This window comes from Schistocerca cancellata, chromosome 7 (assembly GCF_023864275.1).
Source record: "Schistocerca cancellata isolate TAMUIC-IGC-003103 chromosome 7, iqSchCanc2.1, whole genome shotgun sequence".
Taxonomy (NCBI): domain Eukaryota; kingdom Metazoa; phylum Arthropoda; class Insecta; order Orthoptera; family Acrididae; genus Schistocerca; species Schistocerca cancellata.
In genome coordinates this window covers 32111079-32130423 of record NC_064632.1, presented here as the reverse complement: position 1 = coordinate 32130423, position 19345 = coordinate 32111079, and the positions used below count along the sequence as shown (strand labels likewise).

At 40.6% G+C, this 19345-nt stretch overlaps 1 protein-coding gene across 2 annotated transcripts in view; it reads right to left on the bottom strand.

Moving 5' to 3' along the window:
* LOC126092285 (protein EFR3 homolog cmp44E) overlaps positions 1-19345 on the bottom strand; it is a 92956-nt gene that overhangs the window by 50522 nt on the left and 23089 nt on the right. For both annotated transcript variants that reach the window (XM_049907803.1, XM_049907804.1), the window contains exons 9-10: positions 18202-18337; positions 17321-17610 (exon numbers count right to left, since the gene is read on the bottom strand). In XM_049907803.1, the coding sequence (XP_049763760.1) occupies positions 17321-17610; positions 18202-18337 (426 nt within the window). The remainder of the gene's footprint in view (positions 1-17320; positions 17611-18201; positions 18338-19345) is intronic.

Here is a 19345-nt window from a genome sequence, read left to right as displayed (position 1 = left end):
AGTCAACGTCTTGGCACAGACAACGAACTGCAGATCAACGTAAAGAATCGGCGAAAAGTGCAGGCGGCTGCCTTCTACACTCCTGGAAATGGAAAAAAGAACACATTGACACCGGTGTGTCAGACCCACCATACTTGCTCCGGACACTGCGAGAGGGCTGTACAAGCAATGATCACACGCACGGCACAGCGGACACACCAGGAACCGCGGTGTTGGCCGTCAAATGGCGCTAGCTGCGCAGCGTTTGTGCACCACCGCCGTCAGTGTCAGCCAGTTTGCCGTGGCATACGGAGCTCCATCGCAGTCTTTAACACTGGTAGCATGCCGCGACAGCGTGGACGTGAACCGTATGTGCAGTTGACCGACTTTGAGCGAGGGCGTATAGTGGGCATGCGGGAGGCCGGGTGAATGTACCGCCGAATTGCTCAACACGTGGGGCATGAGGTCTCCACAGTACATCGATGTTGTCGCCAGTGGTCAGCGGAAGGTGCATGTGCCCGTCGACCTGGGACCGGACCGCAGCGACGCACGGATGCACGCCAAGACCGTAGGATCCTACGCAGTGCCGTAGGGGACCGCACCGCCACTTCCCAGCAAATTAGGGACACTGTTGCTCCTGGGGTATCGGCGAGGACCATTCGCAACCGTCTCCATGAAGCTGGGCTACGGTCCCGCACACCGTTAGGCCGTCTTCCGCTCACGCCCCAACATCGTGCAACCCGCCTCCAGTGGTGTCGCGACAGGCGTGAATGGAGGGACGAATGGAGATGTGTCGTCTTCAGCGATGAGAGTCGCTTTTGCCTTGGTGCCAATGATGGTCGTATGCGTGTTTGGCGCTGTGCAGGTGAGCGCCACAATCAGGACTGCATACGACCGAGGCACACAGGGCCAACACCCGGCATCATGGTGTGGGGAGCGATCTCCTACACTGGCCGTACACCACTGGTGATCGTCGAGGGGACACTGAATAGTGCACGGTACATCCAAACCGTCATGGAACCCATCGTTCTACCATTCCTAGACCGGCAAGGGAACTTGCTGTTCCAACAGGACAATGCACGTCCGCATGTATCCCGTGCCATCCAATGTGCTCTAGAAGGTGTAAGTCAACTACCCTGGCTAGCAAGATCTCCGGATCTGTCCCCCATTGAGCATGTTTGGGACTGGATGAAGCGTCGTCTCACGCGGTCTGCACGTCCAGCACGAACGCTGGTCCAACTGAGGCGCCAGGTGGAAATAGCATGGCAAGCCGTTCCACAGGACTACATCCAGCATCTCTACGATCGTCTCCATGGGAGAATAGCAGCCTGCATTGCTGCGAAAGGTGGATATACACTGTACTAGTGCCGACATTGTGCATGCTCTGTTGCCTGTGTCTATGTGCCTGTGGTTCTGTCAGTGTGATCATGTGATGTATCTGACCCCAGGAATGTGTCAATAAAGTTTCCCCTTCCTGGGACAATGAATTCACGGTGTTCTTATTTCAATTTCCAGGAGTGTATATACGACACAACAAACAAAGCTAATCTCATGTTGTCATTTCATAGACTAAAACTCTAACCCTGGACTCCTCATTACATGGCTACTGAAATAGGACTATCTTCTCATCCCTATCTGAAATTCCTTCCTCAAGTCAACATGTTCTTATGACATCAATTTAGTTTGAATTTTTAACTTTCTGGACTTTATGCTGTTATGTCTATACCTAGTTCCAGTTGTAAACTGCCCTTTAAAAATTAATGCAAGTGAGTTTACTATCTCAGATTAAATTTTACATTAATATGTTATCCAATTTATATTAGCAACGAAGGAGAGTGAGCTATTTGTTAAAGACCCAACTTTTAAATTTCATGATATGAACTGTGCAGCCATGTTGCATCACATATTCTTGTAACTTTACTTCTGCCCTATTTCTGAAAAGCTATGACATTTATTCATTACGATTATTTAAAATGATAACGCTACTTGAGAGCTATCCAAAATACCCTTAAAAATATTTTATTAAAAGTGATTTGTTTATAATTTACTAATATGTAATTTAAATTGTTGTACTGTCAAATTCATTGAAATTGTGTCTGTAATTAAACTTTTCCAAATTGTAGATCAGAACATGTAGGACAATATGTGGCCCATTTTTGGTGTAAGTAACAAAAATCATCTCATGACTTTTAATTGTTACTCTGTAGATCCTACATTTAAAAATGTATTCATTTATTTAGTTTTATGTAACAGTTAATGGCACAGGAGCCACACAGGCAGTAGTAAGTCGAAGTGAGTCTGCATTGCGGTCTTTCAGAAGCTGTTCATGTTGTGACGGTTTCCTCAGTGTCGACATACTGCACTGCTATACTGGCTGAAAATTTTGAGGGTGGAAGTCAAACACGGACTATTTTAAATGATGTAGCTGACAGGTGCACATTTGTGTTTCACAGTTGTTTACTTTCACTTTTCACAGCGTCCCCGTATACACATTTAATATGGCCAGTACACTATTGTTTAACTTTTGATAAGCCTCATTAATAGTTTTCAGGCGAACAATAACATACTGCTACAATAGTTTACTGTTGAATATCTACAAGCAGGAATAACATAACCATATAATTCACAGTTCTTTCGGAATAATTGGGTACGTATGGAGCAGACACTGTCATTGTTTTAACAAATGGCCTAATTGTGTTACCCTTATTTCACAGTTACATTGATAGATTGTTGTTGTTCTAACCAACACAGGTTTCTCGTTTGAAACTCAGCCACGGACTGACTGCCCTTATATATCCTCACAATTATAGGTGCTGAAACAACACATTGTTTGGAGTTAAATTTACAGAAATTACAATTAAAACTTAACTCATTAAATAAACTGAATACATCGAAAAATTGGTTCTTTTTAACAGTTTCTTCTACTACAGGAGTTAGGCTGAATTATTTGTTTGAATGATGAAATTAACAAATATCGTTTTGAGAAAAAGAAGCTGTTAATTGCTTTGGAATTAATTAAGGGCTGGCTTTGCTAACATATTTTCGAATAGAGACAAATTGATCCTTTGAGAATACTATTAGTTGTTCCTTCAAATGTTTATAATTAGTACAGAATTTATATTAGTTTGTATGTCAACAATAGAATTTAAGTTACGAAACAATCACTGATTTCACTTGATATTGGAAGTATTAACTAAGAATATTCAAAGTAAATTAGGATATCAATTACATACATAAAACTAAGCACAAAATTCGATCTGGTGTTATATTCCTTAAAACTTAGGGCCAACCTTTCTGTTTTATGAAAACACAGGCTATATTCATGTATGTTAATGGTAATTAGTTAAACTTGAAAAAACGAATTTAAGCAGGCATATGGCAAAACTAGAGGGGAAGTAAAAATATCCCAGCTTGCTTCGTCACATCGTGAGCCTCTTTCAGAGGGTGTCAGACAAGAAATGTATATCTCAGCACTGTACACCCAAATCGGTCATAATATAAAACAAGAAAAGTGATATACTCTGTGTTTTATTTAAAAATTTGTACATCAGCAACTTCGAATGCTGGGATTTTCTGAAGCAACAATCCTGGTGATATCAAAGTTCATAATATGGAGCAACTAAGTTATTACGTGACCACTTATTAACTGAGAGAGAAATGTTCTAGTTTTCACTCATCTTCATGCCTGTGAATGATGGAGGCCCATACCACTAAGTCGCGCTGATGGTATGATTGAGAATTCACTATTACCAATGTCCAATTATAGACAGAACTACAAAAACTGTATATTTTATTCTCACTCAGCGTCAGTGGTCATTAAAATGCTTCCCTCCTCTCACAAATTTAAGGGTGAAATTTACTATGAAAATTTATAATAAATTAAAAATGAAAATCTTTCACAGTATGGAATGAAGTTTACTGAAGATACGATTACATGCCATACTAGTGCAAAAATGTTATTATTTACTTATGGAATTTTTAAATGATGAAGATTTCTTTATGGTCTAATAAACAAATTTTTAATTATTTTTCTTAATTAAGATTGTTTTTGTTAATTGTTTGACACATTATATGTATCCCTGATACATTATCTATACAGACAAGTCTTCTGCCCTTTAAATCAATTATTTATGTGTGTATGTTATGAGACAATAATATTACGATTCTGATTCTGAACAATACAGGAAAGAGGCTGAAAGCCCACATTTTTTGTAGGGTATTCACAGCTGCATATAGTAAAAGCAATGTCTAGTTGCAACCACCTCAACCAAAACACAACAGCCAGGCTACAAAAGTATGATTGGATGCTTTCTAATGGCCGAATATTTGACTGTTAGCACTGAAACAATTGTAGGTGAAGTTTTATTTTTTCAAAAGTTTGTTATTACGTTGCCTGGTATACTCAGAATTTTAAGCTTCTGTAAAAATTGTAAAAACAAGATTAGTTGGGATTTTATGTTAAGGAATTAAAGTCATTCTTTTAGCCTGAGCCACTGGCAGTGAGGAGAGAGGTGTCCCCCTGCAAGATATGCCACAGGGAAACGAAATAAGCCACAAGGTGGCACTAGCTACTATATGTTGAACGTTAAGCCCACCTTTTTGCAGAATCTATAGTTTAATTACATTTTCAGTATTTCATATGGATAATTACACCTGAAATTCTCAATGCTGTCTATATAGTTAATGGTGCATTGCTCTGCAGTTTAAATCAAGGCAGTCACCTGTTTTGAAATATCTATTTCTGATCTTTCTTTCAAAGCGTAAAACATGAAACTGAAAATACTGCTCATATTTTTGGTTTTAATGTCTGTTATGACTTATGAATGGATGGTTCTTTCACTTCTGCATTTCATCGTAATGTTAACATCAGTCTAAGTTTTCCTGCGTCATTGTCCAATAAAATTAACATGTACTCTGTCCCTGCCCACTTGACTAAGTGACAAGTGTGTCTGAAATTCAAGTCACAACATTCTTTAGCACATCTCAATACTTTCTTGTTTAACAAATTTGTTGACATTGTTGTATGTCTGCTGTGTTCTCAATGCAGGTTACAAGTTCCAAAGATGATAAACAACATCTTCCAAATTTTATATTTACTTGCAGACAGGCAAATTAAAAGACATGCGGAGCTTTTGGCCACAGCCTTTGCCAGTAAAAGCGACACACACACACACACACACACACACACACAAAACTGGCAACTTCAGCATCATGCACCAGAAGGTAACTTCACAAGGGATTCCAGCAGCACCAGAATGCAACTTCACATGGGATTCAAGCAGCAATCTGGAGGGGGCGGAGAAGGGCATGGGATGAAGTGTATGGGAGGGGAGACAGAAAAACATTATCTGGTGGAGTGTGCAGGAACTATACTAACAACACGCACAGCGTCTGGAGGTTGTGTGGCAGGGAGGTGGAGAAAAAAGAAGCAAAAAAGGAGAGGCACAGGGAAAGACTGGTAGATGCGTTGGCAGAGGGCTAGAAATAAATAGGGTGGGAGATGACAATGGGGAGGATATACAGGATGGAGGGGGTGAAAACTGTTGGATGGAGGGTGTGGGGACAGTATGTTATTGTAGGTTGAGGCCAGGATAATTACAGGAGTGGAGAATGTGTTGTAAGGATAACTCCCGGCTGTGCATTTCAGAAAAACTGGTGGTGGAGGGAAGGATCCAGATGGCTCAGGTAGTGAAGCAGCCATTGAAATCAGGTGTGTTGTGTTTAGCTGCATGTTGCACCACAGGGTGGTCTGCTTTGTTCTTGGTCGCAGTTTGGCAGTAGCCATTCACTTTTTATTTATTTACACGTCAAGTTCTGTAGGACCAAATTGAGGAGCAAATCTCCAAGGTCATGGAACATATCAGTACATGAAATTACAACATAAAAGTAATAACAGATAAAAATAAAATGTTTATGAACCCAAAAAATGTCAAGCCATAAGTTTAAGTAAATGCAATCAACAATACAACAAGAAACGGCTTAATTTCTTAAGGAACTCCTCAACAGAATAGAAGGAGTGACCCATGAGGAAACTCTTCAGTTTCAATTTGAAAGCGCATGGATTACTGCTAAGATTTTTGAATTCTTGTGGTAGCTTACTGAAAATGGATGCAGCAGTATACTGCACACCTTTCTGCACAAGAGGAAGATATGTCTGATCCAAATGCAGGTTTGATTTCTGCCGAGAATTAACCGAGTGAAAGCTGCTTATTCTTGTGAATAAGCTAATATTGTTAACAATAAATGACAGTAAGGAATATATGTATTGAGAAGCCAATGTCAAAATTCCCAGACTCGTGAACAGGGGTCAAAAAGAGGTTCGTGATTTTACACCACTTATTGCCCGAGCTGTCTGTTTCTGAGCCAAAAATATCCTTTTAGAATGGGAAGAGTTACCCCAAAATATAATACCATGTAACATAAGAGAATGGAAATAAGCAAAGTAGACTAATTTCCGTGTCGAATGATCACTTACTTCAGATACCGTTCGAATAGTAAAAATGGCAGCATTAAGTCTTTGAACAAGATCCTGAACGTGCGCTTTCTACAACAGTTTACTGTTTATCTGAACACCTAGAAATTTGAACTGTTGAGTTTCACTACTCACATGTCCATTCTGTGAAATTAAAATGTCAGGATCGAGCGAGGTGGCGCAGTGGTTAGACACCGGACTTGCATTCGGGAGGATGACAGTTCATTGCGCGTCCAGCCATCCTGATTTAGGTTTTCCGTGATTTCCCTAAATCGCTCCAGGCAAATGCCGGGATGGTTCCTTTCAAAGGGCACGGCCGATTTCCTTCCCCGTCGTTCCCTAATCCGATGACCACGCTGTCTGGTCCCCTTCCCCAAAACAACCAACTAAAATGTCAGGTTTTGTTGAATTATGTGTTAGAAGCTGTAAAAATGGAGTCTAACTGTGATTTAGCATTAGTTTATTTTCTAAAAGCCATGAACTTAGATCATGAACTGCACTATTTGAAACGGAGCCAATGTTGCACACAACATCCTTTACTACCAAGCTAGTGTCATCAGCAAACAGAAATATTTTAGAGTTACCCGAAACACTAGAGGACATAGCATTTATACAAATAATGACCTTTTGCTGTCTGTTGCTAAAGTAAGAGGTGAACCAATTGTGAGCTACTCCCCGTATTTCGTAATGGTCTAACTTCTGGAGCAATATTTTGTGATCAACACAATCAAATGCCTTAGTTCAATCAAAAAAATATGCCTAGTGTTCAAAACCTTTTGTTTAATCCATCCAGTACCCCACAGAGAAAAGAGAATATAGCATTTTCAGTTGTTAAATGACTTCTGAAGCTGAACTGTACCTTTGATAGCAAATCGTGTGATATAAAATGATCAGTTATCCTTACATACACAGCCTTTTCAATAACATTGGCAAACAATGATGGCATAGAAATAGGTCTAAAATTATCTACATTATCCCTTTCTCCCTTTTTATCAAGCAGCTTTACTACTGAGTATGTTAATCATTCAGGAAACTGACCAATCCTAAAGGAAACATTACAAATATGGCTAAATACAGGGTTAACATGAGCAGCACAGTACTTTAATAATCTGCTAGGCACTCCATCATATCTATGAGAGTCTTTGGTCTTATATTTATATTGACCCAGTCTCCCTCTTGTCTGTATCACAGAGGAGTATTTCAGACATCAATCTCGGAAAGGTGTTTGCCAAGAGAGTTATATGATTCCCCGTAGAAACTAAATTTTTATTTAATTCCCCAGCAATGTTCAGAAAATGATTGTTAAATACTGTACATATATCTGATTTATCAGTAACAGAAATATTTTTACTACAAACTGACTTTATTTTGTCAACCTTGTGCTGCTGACCAGACACTTCCTTCACAACTGATCATATGGTTTTAATGTTATCCTGTGAATTAGCTGTTCTATTTGCATACCACATACTCTTTGCCTTATTAATAATATTTTAAGCACCTTACAGTACTGTTTGTGAGAGACTGTATCTTCATCAATTTTTCCATCATTACGCATCTTGTTTAGCTGAGTACAACAGCTGGAGAATATGACACCTGCCCCCTCTCTCCTAACCACCTGCTCGTCACCTTCCAGAAATTTCTTACCTCCAACTTAGCCTCCCCAACATTCCCCAGGTACCTTCTTCAGAACACCAACCTTTCAATATAAGAAAGAACAGCCATACACAAACTCAAAACAAATCCTGACCTAATCAGCCTATCTGCAGACAAAAGTTCTACTGTTGTTGTTATGAATTGCTACCTGGCAGAAGGTCTCTGCCAATTGTCTGACTCTTCCACCTATTAACTTTGTCTGATCCCATCCTAAAAGTCCACCACAAACTCCAATCCCTGCTTAAATCCTTAGGCCCTTCTCAGAACATCTCCCCTGAATCTATTTCCCTTCTCACCCCTATGAGACCTTCTACATGCTCCCCAAAATTCACAAACTCAACAATCCTGGACGCCCCATTGCGGCTGATTAATGTGCCTCGCTGAAAGAATTTTGACCGTCGTGGACAAAAACCTCCAACCAATTGCCCATAATCTAGCCTCCCATATCAAAGACACCAACCACTTCCTTCAACGACTCTCCACCATCCCCACCCCTTTACCTCTCGGGTCTCTATTCATCACTGTTGACGCCACCTCCACATACACCAGCATCCCTCAAGCCCACGGTCTTACCGCTATTGAACACTAATTTTCCAAATGTCTTTCAGACTCCAAACCCACTACCTCATTCCTCATGCACTTTATTAATTTTATCCTAACCCACAAATACTTCTCATTTGAAGGTAGGTTTATAAACAAATCTGCAGCACAGCCACGGTCATCTGCATGGCACCCTCCTAGCCTCCCAAAACACCAAACCCCTAGTCTGGTTGTGAGTTCTTCACGATTTGTACTCAAAGCCACTACACCCTATCTTCGTTCCTTCACAGCACCAACACCTTCTCTCCCATCCTCTTCACGTGGTCTTCCTCAACCCAGCACGCTACCTTCCTCGATGTTGGCCTCTTCCTCTCTGAAGGCTCCATCCACACCCCTGTCCACAATTAAACCCATCAACCATCAACAGCAGCTGTCAGAATGTTGACGGTCTCACAAAGGCCTTCAAAGACGGGCGCTGTCTCCCAGAAATAATCTGCCAACAGATCTCCCATGCCATTTCCCCTACAACCTCAATCCTCCCACCACTCCCAAGAACCATCCACAAAGGAGTGTCCCCTTCATCATCCAATACCGCCCCGGACTGGAACAACTGAACCACATCCTTCACCAGTGCTTTTATTACCTATCATTGCGCCCTGAAATGAGGAATATCATGCCCAAGATACATCCCACCCCTCCCCTACAGTAGTGTTCCGTTGCCCACCCAACCTCCACAGCATCCTACTCCACTCCTATGCCACTCTCAATCCTAACCCCTTGCCACAAGCATCATATCCCTGTGGAAGACTCAGGTGCAAAACCTACCCAATCCATCCACCCAGCACTTCCTATTTCAGTCCCGTCACAGGTTTATCCTACCCCGGGCCACCTGTGAAAGCAGCCATGTCATTTACTAACTCTGCTGCAATCATTACACAGCTTTTTATATTGGTATGCTGCATTCTGGCGTAAGATGCTGGAGTTGGCGGTTGTGTATGCATGCTTGCATATATGTGTGTGTGTGTGTGTGTGTGTGTGTGTGTGTGTGTGTGTTTTTAACTGACAAAGGCTGTGGCCGAAAGCTTTGACTGTCTTTTAAATGTGCCTGTATGCAACTTGACATGTCTTCTTTACTGTAAGTAGCACTCTGTCTTTTCCTACATTGTTCATATTCCTACCTGGAGTTTCCATTGTTTTATTTTGTATTTACTTTGACTTCACACAGAAACTCACTATGCCCCTATGTAAAACTTATATTGTTCGCGGTGAAGAGTTTTCAATTCATATGCAAAATTGATCTCAGAAAATATTGTTGGATGGTGAACATTTTGTAATTGTGCTGGCATTCATGAATGGGTGGGAAGCTGTCCATCCACAGCTACAGGATGGGCACTGTATTACTATGTCTCAAGTGTGGACTGTATCCGGCAGTCATGGACGCATTGCCAACTACACACAGCACACGCACAAACATGCCACACTGCGGCCTACAGCAGGACGTACAGCAGTATCTCCGTATGCCGTACTGTAGAGCAATCAAAGACTGGACGTACAGCAGTATCTCCGTTACACCTCCCCTCCCACAGAGACGTAGCTTACTGATGTGAGGACTATATCCCTACCTCCTACTCTTCTTTGGCTGTCATCGTGGCTTTAGTGCCTTATCACAGCCTTCTACCCACCGTCTGCCACCTTGCCTTCACATGGTTTTTGTTGATATGTGCCTTCGAATGATGTTTGACAGTTCCCAGCCACATGCAATTTCTATCCTGCACTGTGTCATGTATGGAAGTAAGTTATTAACAATTTGAGCAGTGTTTTGAAACTGGGTATATTCTTTTCTTTTCTCTATGTAATGTTTACAGTACTATTTTGCAGTTTGACTAGGATTTAAAAAAAATGACTACTTTCATACACTGAAGTGGCAAAGAAACTGGTATAGGCATGTGTATTCAAATACAGATATATGTAAACAGGCATAACACGGTGCTGCGGTCAGCAATGCCTATAAGGCAATGAGTGTCTGGTGCAGTTGTTAGATCGGTTACTGCTGCTACAATGGCAGGTTATCAAGATGTGAGTGAGTCTGGACGTGGTGTTACAGTCGGCATGAGCGATGAGACACAGCATCTCCGAGGTAGTGATGAAGTGGGGATTTTCCCGTAGGACCATTTCATGAGTGTACCATGAATATTAGGAATCCAGTAAAACATCAAATCTCCGACATCACTGCAGCCACAAAAAGACTCTACAAGAAAGGGACAAATGACGACTGAAGAGAATCTTCAACATGACAGAAGTATAAACCCTTCTGCAAATTGCTGCAGATTTCAATGCCCACTTGTGTACCCTTGACGACTGCACGACACAAAGCTTTACGCCTTGCCTGGGCCTGTCAACACTGACATTGGACTGTTGATGAATGGAAACATGTTACCTGGTTGGATGAGTCTCATTTCAAATTGTATCAAGCAGATGGATCTGTACAGTTATGGAGACAACCTCATGGATCCGTGGACCCTGCATGTCAACAGGAGACAGTTCAAGCTGGTAAAGGCTCTGTAATGAGATGGTGCGTATGCAGTTGGAGTGATGTGAGACCCCTGATATGTCTAGATATGACTCTGACAGGTGACACATACATAAGCATCCTGTCTGATCACCTGCATCTGTTCATGTTCATTGTGCATTCCGACGGACTTGGGCAATTCCAGAATGACAATAAGACACCCCACACATCCAGAATTGCTACAGAGTGGCTCCAAGAACACTCTTCTGTGTTTAAACACTTCTGCTGGCCACAAAACTTCCCAGACATGAACATTATTGAGCATATTGGGGTGCCTTACAATGTGCTGTTCAGAAGAGATCTCCACCCCCTCATACTCTTACGGATTTATGGACAACGCTACAGGATTCATTGTGTCAATACCCTCCAACACTACTTCAGACATTAGTAGAGTCCATGCCATGTCATGTTGTGGCACTTTCGTGTGTTTGCAGAGGCCCCACACGATATTAGGCAGGTGTACCAGTTTCTTTGGCTCTTCAGTGTATGATATACTTTTTAATTAGAATTTAAGTTGGTACTTACATTTAACTCACATGTTATACTTTTCTGATTAATGAGAAGTTTAGAAACTTGTACTTTTATTCCCAGTTTGAAGGAGAAAAATACATTTAACCCTTAGGTGCCTGCAGCAGGTCAATAGGCAGAGAGTTTTTTTCTGTAGCTGATCTAGCTACAGTACAGTAGCCCCCGCCCCCTTCCAAGAACTGACCTCATTAAAGATGTAAAATGTTATGTTTATAGTCCAATTTATTTTTCCTAATAACTCTCGCCTAACTCTCAAGCAGCTTTTTCAACTTGGTTACCCAACCACTAAAACAGTAGTATTGCAAAACACCTTTTCCAATTAGAAATATTGGCTTAAATTTTTTTTAGAAGTGCCGCTAATCAATTAATCTTTAAAATGCATAAATGCCTGGGCATTTATGAATTTTGAACATTTGCCCAGGCATTTACTCTGGGCATTTGCCCCAATTTATAAATGTCTGTGCATTTTACACCAATACTGTTCACTAACTGAACTCATCATATTGCCATAGCAAGAACGCAGATGTTAGTTAAGAGAGATAAACTTGTTTTTGAACTAAAATTGAAAGTGACAGTTGATTTCTTTTTATTCACTGCATGGCAAAGGATGTTCATGATTCTGCTGTAACTACCACTGCAGTTCATGCTATTTACTAAACACTTCATCTGGGTTTGATCATTTTTAACTGTGTAAATGCAGTTGAGGAAGATATACAACACAACACATTGCCATGTCTAATGTGTAGCAGGAAAACCGTTGGCATTCAAAACAGCTTCCAGTCATCTTGGAATGGACAAATACAGGTTCTGTATGGTTTTTAAGAGAATCTTATACCATTCTTTCTACAAAACAGCAGCAAGTTCAGGCACTGATGATGGATGTGCAAAGTGATCAAGCACTCTTCTCTCCTAAGTCAACCACAATGGCTCAATAATATTGAGATCTGGCAACTGTGGTGGCCAAGGGAGATGCAATAATTCAATAATTCATCCTCGTGCTCATGAAACCAGTCCTGGATGATGTGAGCCTTATGAGCAGAGGCCCTGTCATCTTGGAACACAGCACCACCATTGGGGAACTAACATTGTATCAATGAGATGGGCCTGATCAGCCAAAATAGTCATATAATCCTTGGCAGTAATACAATCTTGCATAGTAACCATGGGGACCATGGAACACCATGATATGGCTGCCCAAATCATCACCTAAACCCTGACATATTTCATCTGTGGGACGTAAGCTCAGCCCGAAGCTGGAAACATCGTGAAACAAGACTCATCTGACCAAACAACAGTCTTTGATTGCTCTACAGTCCAAGTTTTATGATACAGCATCATATTTTCCTGTTATGGTCATTTGCAGAACTGATGACTGGTTTTAGAATCCCAGATCACCCTGCAATTCCCTTCTTAAGGTGTTCCCTTTGTGTTATCTTGATGCTGAGAAGGTTTGTGAGTGCGAATTTTCAGTTCTGCAGTGTCCTTTTCCGCTGCTGTTTTCTTATTTTTCATTACTATACATCTACATCTACATTTACACTCCGCAAGCCACCCAACGGTGTATGGCGGAAGGCACTTTACGTGCCACTGTCATTATCTCCCTTTCCTCTTCCAGTCGCTTATGGTTCGCAGGAAGAACGACTGCTGGAAAGCCTCCGTGCGTGCTCAAATCTCTCTAATTTTACATTCGTGATCTCCTCAGGAGGTATAAGTATATAATATATTTGATGCCTCATCCAGAAACGCACCCTCTCAAAACCTGGACAGCAAGCTACACTGCGATGCAGAGTGCCTCTCTTGCAGAGTCTGCCACTTGAGTTTGCTAAACATCTCCGTAATGCTATCACCCTTACCAAATAACCCTGTGACAAAACGCGCCGCTCTTCTTTGGATCTTCTCTATCTCCTCTGTCAACCCACCTGGTACGGATCCCACACTGATGAGCAATACTCAAGTATAAGTCGAACGAGTGTTTTGTAAGCCACCTCCTTTGTTGATGGACTACATTTTCTAAGGACTCTCCCAATGAATCTCAACCTGGCACCTGCCTTACCAACAATTAATTTTATATGATCATTCCACTTCAAATTGTTCCATATGCATACTCCCAGATATTTTACAGAAGTAACTGCTACCAGTGTCTGTTCCACTATCATATAATCATACAATAAAGGATCCTTCTTTCTATGTATTCGCAATACATTACATTTGTCTATATTAAGGGTCAGTTGCCACTCCCTGCACCAAGTGCCTATTCGCTGCAGATCTTCCTGCATTTCGCTGCAATTTTCTAATGCTGCAACTTCTCTGTATACTACAGCATCATCCTGAAAAGCCGTATGGAACTTCCGACACTATCTACTAGGTCATTTACATATACTGTGAAAAGCAATGGTCCCATAACACTCCCCTATGGCACGCCAGAGGTTACTTTAACATCTGAAGACATCTCGCCATTGAGAACAACATGCTGTGTTCTGTTTGCTAAAAACTCTTCAATACAGCCACAAATCTGGTCTGATATTCCGTAGGCTCTTACTTTGTTTATCAGGCAACAGTGCGGAACTGTATCGAATGCCTTCCGGAAGTCAAGGAAAATGGCATCTACCTGGGAGCCTGTAGCTAATATTTTCTGGGTCTCATGAACAAATAAAGCGAGTTGGGTCTCACACGATCGCTGTTTCCGGAATCCATGTTGATTTCTATAGAGTAGATTCTGGGTTTCCCGAAAACACATGATACGTGAGCAAAAAACATGTCCTAAAATTCTACAACAGATCGATGTCAGAGATATAGGCCTATAGTTTTGCGCATCTGCTCGACGAGCCTTCTTGAAAACTGGAACTACCTGTGCTCTTTTCCAATCATTTGGAACCTTCCGTTCCTCTAGAGACTTGCAGTACACGGCTGTGAGAAGGGGGTCAAGTTCTTTTGTGTACCCTGTGTAGAATCGAATTCAATGACTGTCCATCAGAGTCACTCAACACACAATTTCGTCCACACTGTGAATTATTGACTGATGTTTCTCCACTTTCCATGTATGTGGCATAAATCTGCCAATACAGTGCCTCTTGAAACACCATGCACTTCGGTTACCTTGGTTATGGAAACACCCATAGTAAGAGGACCAAAAATTTGCCCACATTCAAAGTCACTTAGCTCTGACATAATACATTCACAAGTACACAGAACCTTGTTCTGACCACAGTTGACACTTGCAATGTATTGAGGACATTGCACAGATGCCATTGCAGTCAAACACAACTGTGCAACCTGCAGGCTTGTCTAGAATCTACATTTATGTTCTAGCATGCATTTCTCATGGTGATTCCATATTTTTATCCAACCCCTGCATTTAATATTGGATCTAATCTTTAAAATTAATCGTACTTATAATATTATAACTTTGTATTTGTTCATGAAAAATGCATTGACATTCATATTTTATTCTGTTCTATATGCTCCTTATTACTAAGCTTTTAATTAATATTAACTAAGGCAATTAAATTAAAATATCAATTACTACATTTAGCTGTCACTATTCAAGTATCATATTAATCTTTAATACTTTCCCCGTGGACTTAGCTCTTATTAATAACAAAACTGTTGCAGCTATTGTTTCTCTTCAACCATTCAATTCAACAGACCTGCCTCATTAGCAATCACTAGATCTGAAAAACGACACCAGCAAAACTGGCTATTGTACAGTCCAGAAAATAATTATTTTATGTGCACAGTTTCTCATATTTCTTATACTCTAATGTAAAGCAAATTCATATATTACCAAACTCTGTTACCAATTAGGATACAAGTCCCTAACAGGACTTCTTCACGCCAGTCCCATGGGATTTTTGAAAGAGGGAAAGGGTTGTACATTCCCAGTAATGATAGGTACAACCAAAGCTGTCAGGCGCACCATAGACCCCAAGAAATTAATAATTTTCATTGTTTCTCTACCTTGCTAAGATTTTACATCCAGTACACAGTCGTTCCAGCCAACTACACATGCTGCTATAAGCATGCTGAATCGACAGACCAAAAGTCCAAAGGCAGTAATAAGACATTTCACAGTCCACTTTTCTCTGAATAACCAGTCAGGGACCATGGGACAAGGCCGTGCAACTGCCTCCCATGTTTGCCTGCAGAGAGATGCTTCTGAATTTCACTGTCTGGTGTCTGGGGCCACTTAGAGGGCAGGCGGCTTTATGCCTTCTGCCTCTGCCCCTCTTGTGATTTGGATCTGCTCCAGTGCAGACAGCTGTACGACATCTGTCCCTGCTTATGTCTCTCTTGTAACTTGCACCCGCCCTTTGCTACATCTTCAGCTTTTGATCCTGTAATAACACTGTTCCTTTAAAATTGTCTAAACTTCTAGCCCCTGTTGCCATTGTGACTGACATATGGGATAACTAATAATCCTTCCAGAAGGGTCCCATCATAAGCCATATCTGCAATAAATGCAGACATTTCCTTGGATTTTATGATCTTCATTAGCACTTGATGATCCATACTTCCATTCTACCCATGTCAAACTTGTACCATCTTGTACACTTTTCAGCTGTTTTTCCTTTCCTTTCGTTCTCCTCTCTTTACTCTTATCCATCATTTAAACAAATTTTCTGTTCTTATATTCCTGGTGGGCTATCCACATAGCAATGATGAGACAACATCTGCACTATGAGAGGGAACCCAAAAATAATGTATTGTGTATTTGAAGGAACATTTACAAAATTTAAACACCTCTGAAATAGTGTTCATCAGACATAGCACACCTGTCCCACTGTTATTTCTGTTGGTGGAAACAGTTTTTTAACTTGTATGAAATTATGCTGTTTAGGGCCTCCAGTGATTTTCTCCCCATTTCTTCTACATCTTGAAAATGCTTCCCTTTCAGAGTTCTTTTCATTCTCGGTAGTGAAAAAAGTCACATGCGGCCAGGTACAGTGAGTAGGGTGGGTTAGAATCTGTTCTCATTTTGTTTTTGGCCAAAACTTGCCTGACACTCAGTGCTGTTTGGGCAAAAGCATTGGCATTACGAAAATGACAATCTCATGATTGCCACAATGGGGCCTCTTTTCCTCACTGCTTCATGTAATCATTTTAGCAACTGCAGGTAGTAATGTCAGCCGACTGTCGTACTCTGGAGAACAAACGGATGGGGGATGATCGACATTGTCTTCACATGGGATCTCATCTGCCTTGTTTTTCTTTGGTCTTGGTGATGAAGGAGTCTTCCACTGGCTGGATTTTGGCATGGTTTCTGGGTCATATCCATAACTTCATGACTTGTTGACTAAGATGGGAGAATTCAGAACTAGTGTTCTACTAACTGTCAGAGAAAAGTTCTCGTTAACATTTCAGCCCTTCTTGTATATCCTACTTTTTGCAGTACGTTTATGAGCTAGGGTCTGAATCTCTGCTACTCTCTGTGCACTCAGATCTCTGTCCAGGTTGTTGTGAAGCAAGATGATTAGGCAAGATTATGGAAAAAGTAAACAGACAGATAGAAAGCAGTAAATTATTGCTACTGATTTAATCAGTAAATTTGATTTAAAAAATAATTGGTAAATTACCCTCACCTTCAACAATGATTTTAGAAGAATATTTTGTAACAGTACATCCCCTGGTCCACTAAAGCCACGAAGATGGTCCAATGAAGGGTATGGCACTTTACTCATGATGAACATCATTATTTCGATTTTCTGGTAATCGGGCAAATGGTTGGCAAATTCACCTAGTGCATTAATCAAAGCCTCCTGGTACAATTTCTCATCTCGCTGGGCTTGTGGGTCATCTGATGGTGCTTCTCGAGTAACTGATACACGGAGGTGCATCAAAAGGGAGTTAATGATTTCAAGAACAGAAGGACCTGAAAAATAAATTGCGAAGAAAATCTACTATTCACTACAATCACAACAAAGGCATTTATTGCCAAAAGCACATCACAAAATTTTCCAGGCAAAGTAAGAACACGAACTCAAATGTACGTAACTGTAGTGATGTGGTTATTTAAAAGCATATGCTGCAGCACTTGGGAAAAACACACTGCCTCTCTTACTGACAGATGGGGCTTCAGATATGTGAGTCCTTTGTACAGGAATACAGTGAATTTTACAATTCCACATTTAGTATATATTCAGTGGGTGTTCCATCAACTCTATGGAAAGATTACATTAGTGTTTGGAAAATCAATTAAATGTTCCTAAATGACGTGTTACAACTTTATGAGCACGTCGTCTGTTGGAATATACATAAAATATTCCTCATTTTGTCATTTACTTTCAAAGATACAGGAACCAAAAAACAAAAGAATGAAATGTGTGTGGCTGTTGACAAGAAATTATGAACACACACATATTAAACATGGGAAACAAAGCCACAAACTATTATATTTTGCAATGTATTTATTGTCTTCCACTAAGGTCCTCAAATTTTTTACTATATATTTTGGAACACTTACCAACACTTTCACCTGCTGCAATTGCTATTATCTTGGAAAGAACATCAGCGATACTTGTTCGAATTTTAGGGTTGGATTTTGAATTATCATCGAGATGAGCCATTAGTGTTTCCACTACAGTGTATGAATACTGAGCCTGAAACACAAAGGGTATTGTGAAAGCACCTTATAAGTATCAGTCCTAGAAAGTTACATGGCTGTAAGTCGACCATTAAATACTTTTGAATATAATAGAGGGAAACATTCTATGTGGGAAAAATATATCTAAAAACAAAGATGATGAGACTTACCAAACAAAAGCGCTGGCAGGTCGATAGACACACAAACAAACAGAAACAAACACACAAAAAATTCAAGCTTTTGCAACAAACAGTTGCTTCGTCAGGAAAGAGGGAAGGAGAGGGAAAGACGAAAGGATGTGGGTTTCAAGGGAGAGGGTAAGGAGTCATTCCAATCCCGGGAGCGGAAAGACTTACTGTGTATATGCGGATGGATATGTGTGTGTGTGTGCGCGAGTGTATACCTGTCCTTTTTCCCCCCTAAGGTAAGTCTTTCCACTCCCGGGATTGGAATGACTCCTTACACTTTCCCTTAAAACCCACATCCTTTTGTCTTTCCCTCTCCTTCCCTCTTTCCTGACAAAGCAACCGTTTGTTGCAAAAGCTTGAATTTTGTGTGTATGTTTGTGTTTGTTTGTGTGTCTATCGACCTGCCAGCGCTTTTGTTTGGTAAGTCTCATCATCTTTGTTTTTAGATATAAATTATTTTTGGTAATATATGTTAAAATATGAAACTATCACATTTTTCTATTGCAGAATATAAAAATATTTATAACTAGTTGGGACATGTGGCACTGTCCAGCTATTTGTTTATAGACATACCTGAGACTTTGTACAGGTAGTATTTATTTTTTATTTATAAAGCTACTTTGTATACAATGTCTGGAGTAGTATGATTGAAGACACGAACAAAGAGCTTGTTTATTTTACTAACACGTCACACAGTGTCCAGGTTTTTGCTTTGTTTACGGCCAAGGCATAACGTAAGCTAACTGGTAACTGCATACTTTTGAAATGCGTTGGTAATTTGTCAGGAATACGCGGAATACGAGGTATAAAACCTCACTCGCCTGCTCCACTTCCCA